The sequence below is a fragment of the Drosophila miranda genome, chromosome 5 (assembly GCF_003369915.1).
Source record: "Drosophila miranda strain MSH22 chromosome 5, D.miranda_PacBio2.1, whole genome shotgun sequence".
NCBI lineage: Eukaryota > Metazoa > Arthropoda > Insecta > Diptera > Drosophilidae > Drosophila > Drosophila miranda.
The window spans coordinates 1,813,401-1,831,685 of NC_046678.1; the positions used below are offsets into that span (position 1 = coordinate 1,813,401).

General features: G+C 37.9%; 2 protein-coding genes and 1 long non-coding RNA gene across 9 annotated transcripts; 1 reads left to right on the plus strand and 2 right to left on the minus strand.

Moving 5' to 3' along the window:
* Window positions 1-2,601: 2,601 nt before the first annotated feature.
* On the minus strand, window positions 2,602-8,780 carry LOC108164473 (RNA-binding protein MEX3B). 4 transcript variants are annotated; one of them, XM_033394296.1, is made up of 4 exons: window positions 8,277-8,780; window positions 8,109-8,201; window positions 7,138-7,964; window positions 2,602-5,466 (listed from the first exon to the last, which is right to left on the minus strand). In XM_033394296.1, the coding sequence occupies exons 3-4, from the start codon at window positions 7,823-7,825 to the stop codon at window positions 3,962-3,964; spliced, it is 2,193 nt and encodes a 730-aa protein (XP_033250187.1). In that variant the 5' UTR covers window positions 7,826-7,964; window positions 8,109-8,201; window positions 8,277-8,780; the 3' UTR covers window positions 2,602-3,961. The 4 variants fall into 4 exon arrangements, with proteins under 4 accessions (XP_033250187.1, XP_033250186.1, XP_033250189.1 ...); XM_033394295.1 differs by having other exon boundaries at window positions 8,109-8,204; XM_033394298.1 differs by lacking the exon at window positions 8,109-8,201 and having other exon boundaries at window positions 8,665-8,780.
* Window positions 8,781-10,518: 1,738 nt separating this feature from the next.
* LOC108164472 lies at window positions 10,519-12,605 on the plus strand. The gene is made up of 2 exons (XR_001775846.2): window positions 10,519-11,101; window positions 11,210-12,605. It is a non-coding gene; the product is annotated as an uncharacterized LOC108164472 (long non-coding RNA).
* Window positions 12,313-15,838, minus strand: LOC108164471 (slo-interacting protein 1). 4 transcript variants are annotated; one of them, XM_017300222.2, is made up of 6 exons: window positions 15,727-15,838; window positions 15,049-15,600; window positions 14,660-14,983; window positions 13,612-14,425; window positions 13,162-13,316; window positions 12,313-13,031 (listed from the first exon to the last, which is right to left on the minus strand). In XM_017300222.2, the coding sequence occupies exons 1-6, from the start codon at window positions 15,769-15,771 to the stop codon at window positions 12,720-12,722; spliced, it is 2,202 nt and encodes a 733-aa protein (XP_017155711.1). In that variant the 5' UTR covers window positions 15,772-15,838; the 3' UTR covers window positions 12,313-12,719. The 4 variants fall into 4 exon arrangements, with proteins under 4 accessions (XP_017155711.1, XP_017155709.1, XP_017155710.1 ...); XM_017300220.2 differs by having other exon boundaries at window positions 13,390-14,425; XM_017300221.2 differs by having other exon boundaries at window positions 13,447-14,425; window positions 15,727-15,837.
* Window positions 15,839-18,285: the final 2,447 nt, after the last annotated feature.

Genomic DNA, 18,285 nt, shown 5'->3' on the forward strand with positions numbered 1-18,285 from the left:
GGCTCCTCACGCACGAATTGTTCGAGCAAAAAGCCAATAGGAGATAGCAGCAAACCGTTTCCTGTAAAGTCTCAAGATTGATATGGCCATATTGATCGAAGAAGCGCTCAGCCGAGCTGTATAGACTCAGCAGAGCACAGTGCTCTGCAGTTACTCGAGCCATTACGGGACACTGGCAGATCGGCACTCATGCCTCTAGACTGTCAATCCCTCATAACTTCTGCAGGCGTTGTCGCGACGAGGCAGAGGAGGAATCGGTCCCCCCTTCTTCTGCCACTGCCCGGCCCTTGAAAATCGTCGTCTCCGTATTCTCGGGGCCGCTTTCCTCGCGGACATTTCGGACCTGTCCGAAATCAAACCAGGGACCTTGTCCAAATTCATCCAAGCCTCCGGATGGGACTGCCCTTAATTTGCAACAGCTTGAGGCATTGAGAAGGGGCACACGCCCATGCGGCATCCCAACGGACCTTTTTACAGGTCCAAGTGAGCTTGGGGGGGGGGGGGGGTTTCATCACTCCCCCAGGCTACCGCCTGAACCTAACCTAACCTAACCTAACCAAACAAGCGATGAGAGCAAACTATCAGCTGTAGATACCATCAGATACACGCCTCCAGACTGTCAATCATTCACAATGACTTCTGCAGAAGTCTCGGTTGTTAAGTCGGTTCTCCACTTCTTCTGCTACTGCCAGGCACTAGCAGGGACTTTGGTTTCTCGGGGTTCCATTTCTCACCAAACCAAAGATGCTGTCGAAATACATTCAAGCCACCAGATGGGACCGCGCTTAAACAACAATAACAATACCCATAACGATATGGTGATACTCGTAGTTAACATGCTAGACACCGTATTGGAGTTAAAGGAACTTTATCGTCGTAAGCTCAATAAACTTAAACGTTGCTCTAGCGCATCAGCCATAACCTTTTTTCAGAAAATATTAAGAATCAGAGGAAGCTGATGGCATTAACCGTTATGAGTTGTTTTGACGCCAAGTCCGGATCGAGACCCTAGAGAATCGGAGGCGTCGATCAGAGTCATTGATGCACCAGTCTCGACGGCAACGAAAGCTTGCAGATGCTTTAATCCGTTACTCCGTGTAAAAAGAAGTCAACGCATATTTCCGAAAAATTTATTATATAACCATTTAGGGATACATTGCTATGTATATATATTTATTTTCATATATATTTCTCATATAAAGTTAAGGTTCTCGGCATTTATGTCTTGGTATGGTTACTAATCTGTAAAAAGAGTAAGCCGATTAAAGTCGATTTATGAAATGTACTTTTAAGATATTATATTTTTTCTCGAACACAATACGGATAATTTATAATATATATATTTTCTTTAAGGAGCAACTTACTTAACCTTATACTTAATATTTAAATATTTATATATTTATAGATATATATTTTTATATATAATATAAGTATGTTAAATATATCTTTCTGTTCTTTTTAAATTATTGATTTATATATTAATGTACCTTTCCCGTTTACATTTGTAAAATATTCGTTGTAAATATACTAACCGCCCTCTATTAGAAGTTTAATGTAAAACCTTATATACTGAGTAAAAAAATATTTTTTCGCAGTTTGGTTGTGTACGTACATATGTATGTATGTATAACCGTTCCGAAAAACTTGAAAATTAATTTTAGCTTCGGCCTAATAACAAAAAAAATAATATGAAAGGGAACTATTCGAATTTGGGTATAATTAAATATGAAACATGGAAGACTATCTTGGAAAAGTGTTGCAAGACTTAAGTACAAAAAGAAAAAAAAGCTATCGTCTTAAATCGGTGGCAGTAGATACTAAATCTGAATTTTGAAAATTATGTGAATTAGAGTTACATTTTCTTCTAGGAGGTAAACAGAAGCTTGTCTTTGATTACCTAACATAAATTTCCACTTTCTCTACAGCACTCTCATATCGATTCATTGTCAGTAGCACCCAAAATTCTTAAGACCATATTTTTTTCAGAGACCATTTTGTCGAAATTATTAACATATTATAATTGAAACACTCGACTAGCAGTTCATTGGCAAGAGTAGCATAGTATCGTCGTCATATCAGACTTTAAGTCATTCTCCAGCTGTGACAAACAAAAAGGAATATTTTATTAATAAAATAAATAGAAAATCTATATTCTAATTTTAAACAGTTAACTGATTAGAACAAAAACAAATAAATATTGAAAAGATGACTGAAACTTTTCTTTGTTGATGAACCAAAGATAAGATAAATTATATATATTTTCCAAAATGTACTTTGTATTTGGCCCAGTCATTTAAAAAATAATCCTTCACTATATTACTTTGATTCTATAGATAATTTATTCTGAAATACTGATCCTTCGTATTTATGGGAACGTACTGTACCTATGTCTTACATTAGTATCATATCTTACGAAAAATATTATTTTACGGCTTTTAAAATCATAGAAAATGTATGTATATATACACACATATATATATATATATATATATATACATATATAATATATATATACATACATATATATATATATATATATATACATATTTCACATATCTTGTATGATTTAATAATAAATTAAATTGTTCTATTTAAATTTGATGTATTTGTAATAATGCTAAATGTATTTTTTGCGCGTTCAATAATTTTTATTTAGTCTCACTCGTTTGTATCTTTGACCTTTCAAATTTTTTTAAAATCAAATATAATAACTTGGAGAAAACAGCCTCTAGTAAGATAATGTGGACTAGATATATGTATTCCTACAATCTTGGGTAATCTTAAAATGTTCATACTTCATGTATGTATAACAAAAGTGTAGTTTTGAAACAGAACAGGAGTCAGAAAATGTATCTAATGTAACTTCTCTAATATACTGCGCAATAGACACTGTATTATCAATATTAAATATGATTGACTATAAATATATAAGTCTTTTTATTCACATTAATCGTAAGCTTTATATAGGTAGTTGTCTCATGTTGCTCATACATATTATTACATCATATTTATAAATAAATATAATTTTTATATGATATTTGTGTCTGACATTATCTATGTTTGCATATGTGCTGGTCTTAATATTTATGCCTATTTATCAGTCAACTTATTTTGTATTACTTCTTTTCTGTAAACTAGTGTCGTACATTCAGGGTTTAGACCCAATTTAATTTTGAAATTTTATTTTTTATAAATTTTTCTTTCTTTAGTGCGAGAATTGCCATTATCGCTTAATATTTGTGTCCTACATATGTATGTATGTATGTATTTATGTGTATGTCGTTTAAAAATGTTACTAGAATATGATAACCATCAAAATCTATTTTTTATATTGTTTTAAAAAAATTTTTGAAACGTATTCTTTTTAAAACATACAAAATGCAATACAAAAATAGGACCTTATCATTTTTTTTTAAAGAGAATAAAAGAGGTTTTTCAACAACATACTGGTACCACTTTACCGTTCATTCAACAAAACCGCTGTGCAGAATTGAAAGGGACGAAAAAGCAATCTGACATTCTAAGTGATAGAAAACGAAAAAATTTAAATAAAATATTTTTTGTGTAAGTGCTAGCAACGCAGATGTATTAAAAAGGATACTGTCAATTTAGAAAACAAATTTCGGCATTGCATCAGATAGTTCTGATGATTAAGGTTCTGTAGTTACACATGTATGTTTGATACAAATGTATGCAGAAAATACAATATTAAGAAAAAACAAAATAATCGCTTTATATCGACTCAGCAGATGAGGTCTGTGCGTTGCAAGCTTCTGGTAAAAATCATAACAAATACATATGTCAAAAAGGGACGATTATTACTTTGAATGATTTCGTTTAAGTTAAATCAATAATCAACAAATCTAAAAAATATTCGAATAATTTTAGGAATTAACTTGGATTGTACCTCAAATCGCTTAATGATCAAACAGAAACCATGTTTATTAAAAAACGTGTGCATTTAGCCCAAAATGCGCATCGCGTGATAAACAATTGAGTTGCAAATCGGACATGCTGCTTCTATGGAAACGCAGATCTGATTGGCGCAATCCATGCAGAACATATTGTGGCCGCATGGAACCAACGCTGTGGTTACTTCATTTTCGTTGCACACAAAGCATTCGCGTTGAATGGATAATTTGTCGGCGCTGGAATTGGGTTGGAATTGAACCAACGGTGCTCTTTGCTGACTGGTACATGATGATTCCTTCATGTGACGAGAAATGTTTCTGTTCACAGAGTGTTCGCCCAGACCCAAAAGAGAGTCCGTTGGACTTATGGAGGTTGTGGGTGAGCAATGGGCGGTGGGTATAGTGTTCGCTGGAAGATTCCAAATGCTCGGCGAGTCCCCAATGCCTTCATCCACATCAATCGAATCGCTTATATTTTTCCATATATTCAATAGTTCTGGAGGTGTGTTGGCGCTATTGTTTGTGCTCTTTGTCGAAGCGGTTGAGGACGCTGACGAACATGATCGGGTTAGTATATTCGAACCAGAGTTAGAATTCATAGATGCAGATGTTGGTGGACAGAATGACAATGTTTTGTTCGTAATACGGTATACATTAGTAACTTTTGCTGGTAGCATTTGTGCTTCACTGGCTGAAAAATTATTATCCGATGATGCTGTGGCCAATACAATCGGTGGCATGTCAATGTCAACTAATTCCGACTTCTGATAGCTATTTCTTATATGATGATCTGGCATTAGTTTCACATTATTCATGTTGAGACTATCCACAGTACCACCGACCATCTTTAGTGTATTATCTCCATAGTCCAGAGCAGGCGAGATAACACTTTTGTAGATGGATGACAGTATATCCGAGTTCAGATCATCGTTCAGAATCTGTGTTAATGAATTTATTGTTGGCTGTGTCCCATATTCCTGCGTTTCGAGCGATTCACATCCTAGTCCGGCACCGTCTCCGGTACCGGCACCGCCAGCACCATTTCCAGGTCCGGAACCAGTTCGAAGAGCAATGTGTGCTTCAATTTGCTTTCTTGCCGTGTCTACGTTGTCTGGCAAACCAGTCACCTCAAAAATTGGTTCCTTCTCGCGCGATGGTGTGACAATGTATGTTTGTGTCTCCTGCTGGATATGTTTAATTGTGGCACCTTTGGGTCCAACCACTAGACCCACAACCCGATAAGGTACACGTACCTGTATGGTAACCTGACCGGGCAAACATGGGGGCCCAGACTGCATACGCGACACAGTGCCTGCATTGCCACCCGATGAACCGGAATCGTTCATATTTCCTGTCAATCCGTTATTGTGACCCTCAATCGAAGGTTTTCGAGATGCTCGTATCAAGCTAAAGTGATCTGCTGCAGAAAGTATTTCCCGTTTTGCCTTGTTAACGTCTTCTTTGCGACCGGTAACTACAAACACCGGTTCCTCTCCGCGAACTGGAGTCTTGATGTAAGTATTTGTTTTAGCCCTCAAAGCCTTGATCTTGCACCCTAAATATGGAGAAACGGAAATTATCAAACAAAATGCAATCTGTTGATATGTTAGTCACATACAAAATTCAACCTGTACTGCCTGTTTTAATACCAGCTCTACTCGTTCGCATTTAACACTAAGCTCATCCTATCGGAGCAAAGCAACGTTCAGATCACTAAGGGCAAAATAAAACGAGGGGGAACGTTGTGAGTTGCAGCGGACACCGCAACTCTACAGTTATACCCGATACTAAGTCAGTATGGCTCTCCTCCGGCAGACGCCGCTAATATTGAACGACACGACAAAGAGTGCGTGCGAGAGAGACAGAAAATCAGTCTGAGCGTGACGTCGGGGGCTGCGTAGCCAGTGCAAATTGATTTGTTCCTTTTGGCTATAAAAATTATCTGATCTGATCCAGATTCAGCAATCTGATAGATATGATCATTATCTATGATTCTGCGTTTTTAGTTTTCTCGTAGCCTCAATATTGTGGATGCAACAGATTTTCGTCCTTTGTGGGGGCGGAAGGGGGTGGGGCGAAATTTTGAGATATACGTTTTAAAGTGAGATCTAACAGGAGTGCGGATACCAAATTTGGTTACTCTAGCCTTAATAGTCTCTGAGATTTGTGAATATCCCCAGATTTGCATCCTTTGCGGGGGCGGAAGGGGGTGTGGCGAAATTTTGAAACAAACTCGTCTCGGTCCGATATATAAGGAGTGTGGATACCAAATTTGGTTGCTCTAGCTTTTGTAGTCTCTGAGATCTAGGCGCTAATGTTTTACTCTAAGCAAAGCCGGCTATGCTACGTGTGTTAGAGAGAGACAGGGCGAGAAAAAATGAAATTGTTTTCTTGATGCTGGCTATAATAATTATACGATCTGGTTCAGATTTTGCACTCTAGAACGTATAGTCATCCTCTACGATTCTGCGTTTTTGGTTTTCTCGTATCTTTAAAATATCTGTGGATGCCACAGATTTTCGTCCTTTGTGGGGGCGGGGCGAAGTTTTGAAATATTTTTGTAGCAGTGACATATCACAGAAGTCTGGATCCAAAACATCGTTGCTCTAGCTCTTATAGTCTTTGAGCACTAGGCGCTAATAGGGACGGACAGACTGGACGTTACACACATCCACTTTTACCACAAATCTAATATACCCCAATACTCATTTTGAGTATCGGGTATAAAAACAGTCTCACTGGTTGAGAGCTAGTGATGGTGTTTTTTTTTTGCTAAGCCACACTGGATGAGGAAAGAGTCAGTCAAGACGGGGAAGTTGTTTTCTGCCCATGATAATGATGCCATCGCCATAATGCCATAATGTAGGCATAGTTTCGAGCCATGACGGTCGAGAATTCTTATGTCAGTTAATATACATATACTGTCATTCAATTTTGATTCCAATATAAACTTTGACTCACATTTTAGACTGTGTGTTGATCTGTCAATATCTCGGGAAAAACATTTACATATGTACATACATATGTATGTACCATACATATATCTAGACAATATGGCTTTGATAAAAATCGAATTTCTGATTGAAATCTGATTTTATCTGGACAATATTTTTCTTCCCAAAGAAAGTTTTCTATTCAGAATTCAGTCACACAGAATACACACATATTTTATTTAATTTCTACGAAAATTCTACGGAACATTTATTTGCATTTAAAGTTAACTTACCCTGCCGACCTACTATTTCAGCGACATGTTCTGAGCTCGGAACTGGAACACATTCAGTCATGTTTTGAGATTTCTTTGATCGGTCTTCTACGCCAACGCCAGCGGCGGTGGGTAATAAAAGACCGGAACCAGACACTGTAGGTAAAGGCAGGGTGTTGTCCGTTTTAGAGAAAACGGCAGGCACCACATTGATGGAGCCCATTTCAAAGTCGTTCTGTATCGCGACGGGTAGTGCAGGTTGGCCATAGCAGTTTTGATTGTCATTTAACCCGACCAATGATAGTTCCAACGCCAATTGCAAAGTTCGCGGATCTTCGGATAGTGGCATCGACGACGCATGAACTTTTGTCTGTTCAATCATTTGATGATGTAAAGGATTATTCTTGTGAATTGAGTCCGGCATACTATCGTTTAACATCTTTGAGGCTACTTGCGCCGACATTCTTATACTTGAGTGGTCTTTAGTTTGAAATGAGATTAAATCGGTAGGCCTAACTTTTGAAAGAGGGTAGCTGGTGATGTTCCCTCCTAGTACAATACCACTTTCACACGATGAGGAGGAGCTCGATGATACAGATGCCGATGCCGATGCTGATGATGAACTTGAAGATGATATGGAAATCGAAGCAGAACCGGAACTCACGCCCCTGAATTCATTCAAATCCGTTCTTACATGTGTTTCAGACATATCATTATGCTATAAAAATATATCTAGCTTTGACTCTGGCCGCTTTTAAAACTGTTATACAATTTCCACATTTACTAATGTACTGTTTTCAAATATAGCTCATTTCCATTTGAATCATTTTGTTTCTCCTCCTGATTTTCTGCAAAAGAAAACGAAAATGCATTTGGTATACACACACAGGCATGTTTATGGGAGGGATAGGTATTGGTATGCCATGCCTCTACATCACAAAATATATACTTATAGACGGATATATATTTTATGCCTACGTGTGTGTACTTACATTTAGGATAGCTAAAGTCAACAAAAGTTTTTGTTTAACATTTTTCAAATTCCTTTCACAATAAGTAGCCAGTTCAGTTAAATTTTAGCCGCGCTGCTGCAACCGATGTACAAGTACCGCACCGCTCATAATCAACCCCTAACTTACGGCAACTTTTGTGTCACTCACCCCTTGTAACTTGCTCCTTTCTCACTGCCCCTCTCTTCGCACCCACAACACAATATGTGTACATACAGTTTCAGTCGCACATTCACACGGGTATGGGACTCAATGCAATCTTATACCCGACTGTTTTGTCTTTTGGTGGCACTTTCAAATTCAACCACACGCAACTCAATTAATTTCAACGTACTGTTCATTCATAATATTCAATTCAATTGTACAACATACAGCATCCCACTCAGTGGGAGTAGTACCTGTATGCACGTATCGATATACATACAATACATACATAAGTACACTAGACCAGAAAACTTATATTGCTAGGTACACATTCCGGCAGGGCAGTATCCGTATCCTGACACGCCTTTCGTAGATTGTTCATTACGATACATACACAAACATATCAGGGAAAAATTATGTGATCGCGTTTATCTTAATACAAACTTAGGTTCCCAATAAAACAAATTTTGTTTTTGTTGATTTAGCACATCACAATTCGATTAATTTTTCTTTTGCCGGTAATCAGTGCTGCCAACTTTTTATCAGGAAAAAAGCTGTTTCTACTTGAAGAAAATGAAAAAAGCTGAAAAAAAAACGTAAATAATGGTCTGAACAATTTTGTATTAAATTGATATTTAATATGTATTTTATATTTTCATTGACTCATCCAGCTCTGTGGGGCTAGCTTCTGATTCGCATTCGTACGCCATGGTCGTACCAATCATGCTTAGATAATTATGTGCCACTTCATAGTCGAAACAGCATTTTCCAAGTCTTCGCAAGCCACACCTGTATATTTCTAAAAAAACTAGTAAAATTTTTTCATTGAAAATAAAACTACCTTATGCACAAGATAGCTATTGGTCCTGCTTAGTTTCATGGAATTCGTTTGTTTTGTCTTAACCAGTTTCCGCGTTTGACCACGGCAATGATTGCAGCTGCCAGCTCTATAAATCAGCTGTTTTCACCAGAATCTTTATAGAAGTAAGCCTCCAAAACCTAGTGATGTCGCTGCTATTTTCTCTCTTTTTATTAAATTAATATCGCTATATTTGCATTCAATTTCTGAATATTTTCAACTTTAAGGTAATCCAAAATTTAGCTAATTACATTTTTCTTAACGCGCAAGATTTTTTTGACGGAAAAAGGTTAACCAGTTTCAGAATTTCTGAATTATCTGGTAACAAAATAAAATAATAAATTAAAAATAATGATGAACCGGCCACATTTTCTTACTTTTTATTTAACCGGTGGCAACATCAAAAAAAGCTTAAAAGAAGCCGAACAAATGTACTAAAATTGAAGAATTCCCGCTTCCCGCAACTCACAAATTTTTCCCGCATTTGGTGTTCAAAAAAGCCCAGATCTGACGAGAAAAAAGTGTAATCGGCAGCACTGCCGGTAATCAACCCATAGAGAAGAAGCATCGGTGTAACCACTAATGGTGTTATGACATTAGACTTAGCTAACTTTGATAGCCATGAGATAGTCGTCTCCAGACACGTATCGTATCCCGACTATCCCGACTATCGAAGAACTAAGGCACTATTTGTGCCAGCTAGCAAAACTGGATCTATAAGTTATCAAAACCAGGCATTATATTCGTATGAAACCGATAAGAAATTTTCGAGGCGAAATCTTTTGCTTACATCAGAAAAATTGAATACCGCCACAAGTGAAATATAGAAATATTCTATCTGTCGTCGACGAATACAAATGGAAGGCAGTAAATACAAAAATGAAGAAAAATTGTATCTAATTGAGGCAGTCCGATGAATGCCGATTATGCGGATATTCAAATTCATTAATTTTTAATTTTATTATACCGCATGCTAACGCCCTCATCTTCTAAGACTAATCATTATATATATATTCAATATTCATAGAATTAAACGTAATAACAGAAAAATGTTATTACCTGACCAAAATACTAGAATGAATTTTTCCGGACAATTGATAATGTGAATACTTTTTGATTTAAGGACGTTTTTAAAAACAAGGTTATTTGGGTTCAAACTGTGTTTCGTTATCCTTTTCTATTGTTTACTTAGGTTAATGCGCTTTTTTTTTTAGAAGCAAACTACAAATTTATAAAATGTAAGATATGAATATTAGTTTATAAGATTTGAATATTAGTTTAAGATTTACTCATCGATAGTATTATAAGAAATACCAATGTACTCGATATATCGATACTTGTCCTCGACAGGTATCGATATGCCAACACACATTCATTCGAATACGCCGATCAAGAAAGAAGAACATATAATAAAACCGTGCTATTAAAAGTTTACAAAAACAACAAAAATTACATTTTTTTGTCTGTCCCCAGTTCACTGTCAGTCACTGTATGTTTGTACATGTGAACAGCAAACGATTTGCCAACATTTCTTGAGATCTGCCTCGAATTTATTATCAAATTGGGGCGGGGAATCAAAAATGCTTCTGAATTTATACATACAATGCAATTCGCAGCTTGAATATACATATATTACAAAAATGAAACTTCACATAAACACACAAATTTTTAAAACCCTAAATATAATAAAAAAAAAAGCAAAAAATCGAATTTGGCTTCTAGGGATCTCATCCTTGGTCGCCTTTACCTTATAGTTCTGCCTGCGACAATAACTGCCGCTTAGCCTCGGTTTAGCCAGGTTTAAGACCAAAGGCTTCCAACATTTCTTGACTGAAATTTTTCGACTTATTCTTTCATTGAGCGGCGTATTGGGAGGCAGTTCAGTGTTCGTCAATCAATATTTTCTTCAGCTCCGGCTGCGGTCTGCTTAAATCTTCAGCGTGTTCGTAGAAAAAGTTTTATGTATTTACCAGTACGTATAAAAAGTGCCTTTTTGGCTGGACAAATTACGGAGCATTCTCCTGCTCTCTTTGGAGGTTTGACGGAGGTTTAAATGTTGCGCTTTTATTTGTGAATCTAGACTGCAAAGGCAACCGCCGATGGCAACTGTTGGACATGACGAACATTTTGCTCATCCTTTGTTGGACCCTTCTTGGCAGCATTCCACTCCAAGAAGCGCTTTAGAGGTCTTGCCAGATGGATTTATTATGCTGCGAAGCCAGCTCTCGTTCTAAGGTTTCGTTCGGAGGAGGCTTCCTATGGCGGTTTAGGTGCCGCACGCTTCACGCGAGTTGGATTCCCGCGAATAATCCTGTTACTTTGAAAACGATCCTCGCGTTGTTTTGCACGCGCCGCTTTCAGGAGTTCCCGGTTCTGCTCCCGAGTGCTCAAACGAACAAAAAGGAACGAACGAAAATGACCGATGAACAAAAATAGACTAACTAAAAGAACGACTTAGTTTAGTGAATAATGAACGAATCAAATTAGTCATAACTGAATGACATTAGAACTGACTAGCTGCAAAAACAGAGATAGCCTTACGAGAACAGCATGAAGTGAGTGCGAGATATAAAGGCGTCCAGTTGAGCTGGAAGCAGCGCTACCGAGATGATTGATTGTTGCAATTTTGCTGCCCATGTGTTTTGTAAAATAGCATAATACAGTGTTTCGGTTATTAAGAAATGATTTGAATGATATGGTGGAGAATATACCAAATATATCTCCATCGGCTAAAAATTGTAAGACTTTTTTAATGTTGTACTTATATTGTGCACATACATGTAATTTTATGATATATTGGCGTTTAAAAACAAATGTTTGTTTGGTTTTATTAAATTTGTAAGTTGATATAAGCAAAATTTTTTTTGTTTATTTTAGAAAAACAAAAACCCTTTGTAAAGGGTCTAACAGTTAATACATTGTATGGAAAACATATAATAATTTATGTCAGCTTCAATGCAAGCTTTGTGTATGAATGGGATTTCTATAGTAAATAGCTATTATAGGAACGATCGATCAAAGAAGAAGACTTTGGGAAGAAAATACTTTGGATGTAAGAATATAGAAAATCGAGGATCTACATTCCAAGCCATACAAAATGTATTGTCAGAGTTTTAGCTAGCCAAAACTCGATACATGGACGAAATCTGATTACGATTAATAATAAAAAACATTCAACTGAAATCAAATTAATTAATTATTTTATACGGCATTATTGTAAATCTTCAGACGCATGAAGAGTGGCTGTAAATATGTACATAACACAGAACTTGGCAATGTTTCAAATGTGAATATTAAATCTATATTTTTTTTTAAATTCGCATTTAAACTTATTGCCGTTGTAGCTTTAAGGTAAAATACATTTGTTTAACTTCATTTAATTCCTGAAGAAAACAACAATTAACGACCACATTATAGGATGTCTTATAATAGATTCACCCAATATCGTTTGAAACCAATCGTTTCGAAAAAAAAAACATTACACAAAAAAATATCCTTCCGCCTTTTTTATGCCATACTCGTATTCGTATTAGCTGTGTAGTGTTCAGTTAATACATATATGGTATATGTTGAATGTAAGATTGTAGGTGCTACTGTTGCTGTTGCTGATAATGCCGCCGTTCCCGAGCTCGTTCAATGTGTCGTTTACGTTCCTCCTTCGTCCAGTAACGTCCAATTTTGACTTCCGACACTGTATCATCCTCTGTCGTAGTTAGCTCATTAATGCGCGTATTTTTTCGAATAGCAACGTGCGTCCGATTACGTACTGGCCGCTTTACAATGTATCGTGTTCCATCAGGACGACGCTTCACTTTCCAGACCATGGGTATCTCCTCACCATTTTCACTTATCAGTATTGAACTCTGTTTTGAACTGGAAGCAATGTGGCTTTTGTTTGCGACCTATTTGAAATAAACATTTTTGGAATATAGCTACAACTGCGGCAAAAGTTAATAGATAGATGTGATCTATTAAGTAAAGCAGATAAATTCCTCATTTAGGGGTTACCCTTTAAGTGGCACCTCTTCTTACCTCTTGACTACTAACGAAGTGATAGCGGCTCAAATTTGGAGCATTAAACTGGGGACAATGACTTTGCACCTCCTCAGCTGGCCTCAGACGCATTAATTTAAGATCAGTCCTGGGCTGATTGATTTCTTCCTCGATACATGCTTTGGGTAGGCTTTCTGGAAAATGCAAATTTTTAAAAATATAATCAATGCTTTCATGTGCTAAGGATATAGTAAGTTAAATTCCTACCACCGAGACAAGTCGAGGGAAAATTGGAAGAGCAAAGGCCGATGCGGCCAGACCTACCAAATGGTAACATTAACATACTGCTCGCAGTAGTTGTTACAATCGCTTCTTTTGGTGAGAGTATGGGGTGATTCTCAGCCATTTTTTGGTTTGGACAGATTTGCGCTTCGTCACCAGCATTTAAAATCTGATTCTGATGGGGCGAAGCGCTATTATTTGACCCACCAGTGTTGTAGGCACTTGATGAGTTGTCAATTTCATCGCCTAGCGTAATGTTGCCTCCGACGTCGATATTGTTGGGTCCACATGCACTGTGTGCGGCTCCACTGCTGCTGGATCGACTTGTATTTGTTATTGTACTACGTAGTGTGAACACACGACTGCATGCAGGCTGTTGTGCAGTTTTTAGGACCGCGGGACGACCTACTAAAGTGTGCATTGTCCTGGAACTGGAACTGCCGTGGCACTGTGACTTTAGGCCCAGCCACTGGGCAACACGTTGAGTTTGTTGCTGCATTTTCGTATCCATGGCTTCAGTTTCTATTCCAGCTGTGGCTGTCGCTGAAGAGCAGGAGCCCATTGCCGTCATGTAGTTAGAGCTTTGATACGGTGAACAATATAACGGCTCTGATTCCGAATCCTCAGGAATGGTCTCATAAATATGCTCGCTTTCATCATACTCATAAGGGTGATGAGACTGACTGCTTTTGTTCATAAACTGATTTAACGCTTTTACATGACCCAAGTTGTCATCTGTGCGAAACTTTGTATTGCTGCATGCTTTTTCAGCCTCCAAAATAGCTTTTGGCAAATATGTTTTAACGTTAACATTCAGATCTGAATTTGGCTGGATTGTTGGAGACGAGTTTTTTGTGGCGTTGCTGACCACTTCATTGGTTGTTATATTAAGAGTCTTTATGGACTGCACTTGGCTCAGCAAGACCTTATCCAATTTATCGACAACGTTTGTGTAATCATCACGGAGAAAACTATTTGCATATTCAAAGTTACTCTCAATGTCCTCGTCATCGTCCTCTTCCTTTAAAAAATTTTTTAGAAATTGTATAATATAGTTTGAAAAAAGCATGGGTACATTTACATTAAACATACAAGACTACACTAGTTTTGTGTATGAACGTTGCATTTATGCCTTGCACTGTCAACATACATATATATAATATATACAGGCTTGAAACATATGTATTTGACAGTCTAAAAAGTTATGCAGTCATTTGTAGTTACGTTAAGGAAAAATATATACTTTTACTCTTACTGGGTATAGAAGGCGACTAACAAGAAGCGTCACTGCAAAGGGACTCCCTGCGATCTGGGCTTCAACTTCCTCCTTGCTTTTAACGTCCGTGCCATTAATGCGCAGAATTTGATCACCCCGCCTAAGGCGTCCATCGCGTTGAGCTATACCTTCTGGCTCAATATCACTAATAAATACATCTTCGCAGCCATCAGTATCAGCTTCGTCAGATATTACGTTCCCTCGGCTTATGTCGATATTTGACGCCTGATATCCATTGCAGCAAACATTAATGCCTAACTTTTCAGTGGTTGAGTCATCAATTGTCTTAACTAGAGTTATTTCCTGAAAATGAAAATAATGAATATAATAATATGAGGATTATTCATATTTTAATCTTGTCAAAATACCTCAATATCAATTTCCGGCTCCAGACATTGTTCAAACAAATGATGTTCTTGCTCAATGAAACGATCGGCTATCGTGCGTACTATATCCCGATCTTTAAGGTTTTCAGCTGATGTTTGAGTTTCCTTCGACACGGAAACGGCCGAGACAACTTCGACAGGTGGAACTACAGATTCTTCGCTATTTAATGCACGTAGAGTTAAAATGACTTGATTGTTGTTCCTGGAGGATTGTTGCGATACTGGTGCTAATGGAGGGCTGGGGCTGGTGGACTTTACATTTGGCGAGGAACTGGTTGTCGGTGATGTTGTTGACAGCTCTACTCCCGCATCATTTGATATATTTATCTTTTCAGCTGTTGCAGAAGTTGCAAGTTCGCTTCGATCAACTCTATTTTGCAGGCGAGTTGGTTCATTGTTGATGTCTATATTTATTTCTATATCTAAGGCATTTGGCTTCTGCCGGCACAATTCGACTACTATGGTTTCTTTAGCTTGAAGGAACATTTGAACCGCTTCATACCTCGGCAAATGACTAATATCATTTCCATTTATCTGAAATAAATATTTTACTTTTTTTTAAAACATTGGTTCTTTTCCTGTCTGTATAATAAATATCAATACATACAGCATGTGCAAACATGTAAATATGTGTTTGAAGTACTTAAATGTTTTACGTACCTTTAACACAACATACTCATATTCTAATTCGAAAATGCAATTCATATTGCTGATTTACTATTACATTATTTGTATTTTATTATTTTTAATTTGTATACATATTTTTTCAAGAAGAATAAGTGTGGCCAGATGTGATCGTTTTTGCAACACAAGAGGGGTATTCGTAAAATGGTTTTCGAGTTTATGTTTTCGAACTACCTTGAAGTTTTTGTTAAAAAGGAAAAGTAGAAAAATCAAACGAAAACAAAAATTAAGAATTATTTAAAATAAAAGAAACTTAAAAACAATTTCTATTTACAAATTTTCTTTTTGGACCCCTTGAGATTTACTATGTGGAAGTTCGACTGTAACAATATTAACTGCTTTTGCACGATCAATGGAAGTTAATGTTAGTTCTAACAGAGTTCTGCTCTGAGAATAATGGTTCTGCTCGGAGAATATTGGGGCTCAAATATTGCTCAAATACTCATTTTTGGGTCATTTATGAAACAAATAATGACTTGAATTAATTAAACAGACTAAATGATTGGTTCCATGTAAATATAAGATGTCCACGACCTGACAGCAGATACAAAATGATTACATATGGCTTAGCGCATGATCTTCAAAATTAAATTTTAGACATCACAAAAGAGTATGGGGGTATATTAGATTTGTGGGTTAAGTCGACGTGTGTAACGCCCAGAAGCGTTTCCGACCCCATAAAGTATATATATTCTTGATCAGCCGTGCCTGTCTGCCACTCTGTTCCTACGTCGTGTTTGTCGCCTAGTTTTTAGAGACTATAAGAGCTAGAGCAACTAAATTTTCTATCCCGACTCCTGTTATATCACACTGTTAAAAGTGTAATTCAAAGTTTTGTCCCTTTCCGCGAATCTGTGGCATCCACAATTTTAAAGATACGAACAATTTTAAAGCTCAGAATCATAGAGAATGACCAGATTGTCGAAAATGGATCAGATGGCTACGCAACGCCTCACCCGCCTTACCTCTCATTCAAACACTCTTCCTGGTGCAGTGTGCGCTCTCTGGCGGAGGGGAGACATACTGACTGGGTATCGAGTAAAAGGGCTTAACTTTTTCGACCACTTAAAGCCTCAAATTTGACAGGTCCTATTTTTAACTGGTCCTTCCTAAAATGGTTAAAGTTTCATATTTTTCCTTTCCCTATCTGAATGTATGGAAACTGATCCAGAAATGTGGACGAGTTCTATTATTTTTCTGGGCTGACGAAAATCCTCTAGCTGTACCCTCCACGAGGGTGCCGGCTGGGCAATGTACACTGCATTACCCCGGGCAAAGGTAATGCACTGTCGCTTGCTCTGTCCGGGGTAATGGAGTGTCTAGCTAAGGCAATGGTGCGGCGTCTTCCCGATCCGGGGGAACCGAACCAGGAAAATGGATAGAGGTGCCTGGCCTGGTTCCGGCCAGGTCAGTGACGTGACCAAACGACATTTGATCGTGGCAGTTATAGACTGCAGCTGGTGCATGCGCATCTTGTCGACGCACTGTTTGCATGGAAGAAGATCCGGAGGACCCAATTCCCACTTTTGATGGTGCCGGGTGGCTTAATGGGTTAAAATCTTAAAGTGCAATGTCGACCCAACCCTAAGGCTGACGCGCACAGTCTGCCAACTGGAGGCGATGTGATAGGGGGCCAAGCTGGAGGTCGTGGACCGGGAGCTTATCCCGTTCAAACCTAAGGCGAAGGTACTCATTCCCATCACAATCCAGGGGGACTGAGCGCTGCAAAACGCGGACGTGCCAACGGCAGATTGTAGGATCCTCAACATTGGTAGCCTGACCAAAGAAGGGCAGCCTTGTGAGTCCCAAGGATTACAGACCGATAAGCCTCACCTCTTTTATACTAAAAACACTAGAAAAGCTGCTGGATTTCCACATCAGGAATGAGGACTGATATCAACCAACCAGCATGCCTATACCAAAGGGAAATCGGCGGAGACTGCACTACACTCGGTAGCTACTACGCCTTTCACAATAAAAAGTATGCACTGGGAGTATTTGTTGACATCTCCGGAGCATTTAACTACGTGGCTACGAACGCAATAGCAAATCGCCTGGTAGCGACTAATACACACCCAGCAATCAACCTGTGGCTAAGGAACCTCCAAGGTTGCAGACGGGTGCAATCAGAGTGGGGCACCGCTTTCATGGTAAAAGAGGCACACAGAGGCACATCCCAGGGTGGAGTCCTGTCGCCCCTAGTGTGGAATCTGGTGGTCGACGACATTGTGGGAAAGATGGCACCCACCACATCCCTCATTTTCTTATAAACTTGTACATATATAATTTCCTTTCTGGATCATTAACCAGTAGCATATACATATGTGTGGGTGTAGACGGATGTTATAGCGAAACATCAAGAAACATTACTTCAAATTTCAGCTTGCTCATCAAGTAAATTAGAGTATTGTAGCCTGTAAATATATTTAAAGAAAAGTTAAAGCCTAATCATCCTTATTCGAAGTTTAATAATTACATATACGATATTTACCCAATTTTCCAGAGAACTTTTGCATTGGAAAGCCGGCAGAAAAT

Coding starts and splice junctions, on each gene's coding strand:
- LOC108164471 (XM_017300220.2), bottom strand. CDS start 15,771: ATGAATTGCATTTTCGAATTAGAATATGAGTATGTTGTGTTAAAG. Junction 14,984..15,048: donor AGCCGGAAATTGATATTGAG/GTATTTTGACAA, acceptor TTTCATTTTCAG/GAAATAACTCTAGTTAAGAC. Junction 13,032..13,161: donor ACTTCGTTAGTAGTCAAGAG/GTAAGAAGAGGT, acceptor TATTTCAAATAG/GTCGCAAACAAAAGCCACAT.
- LOC108164473 (XM_033394298.1), bottom strand. CDS start 7,825: ATGTCTGAAACACATGTAAGAACGGATTTGAATGAATTCAGGGGCGTG. Junction 5,467..7,137: donor TGAAATAGTAGGTCGGCAGG/GTAAGTTAACTT, acceptor CTCCATATTTAG/GGTGCAAGATCAAGGCTTTG.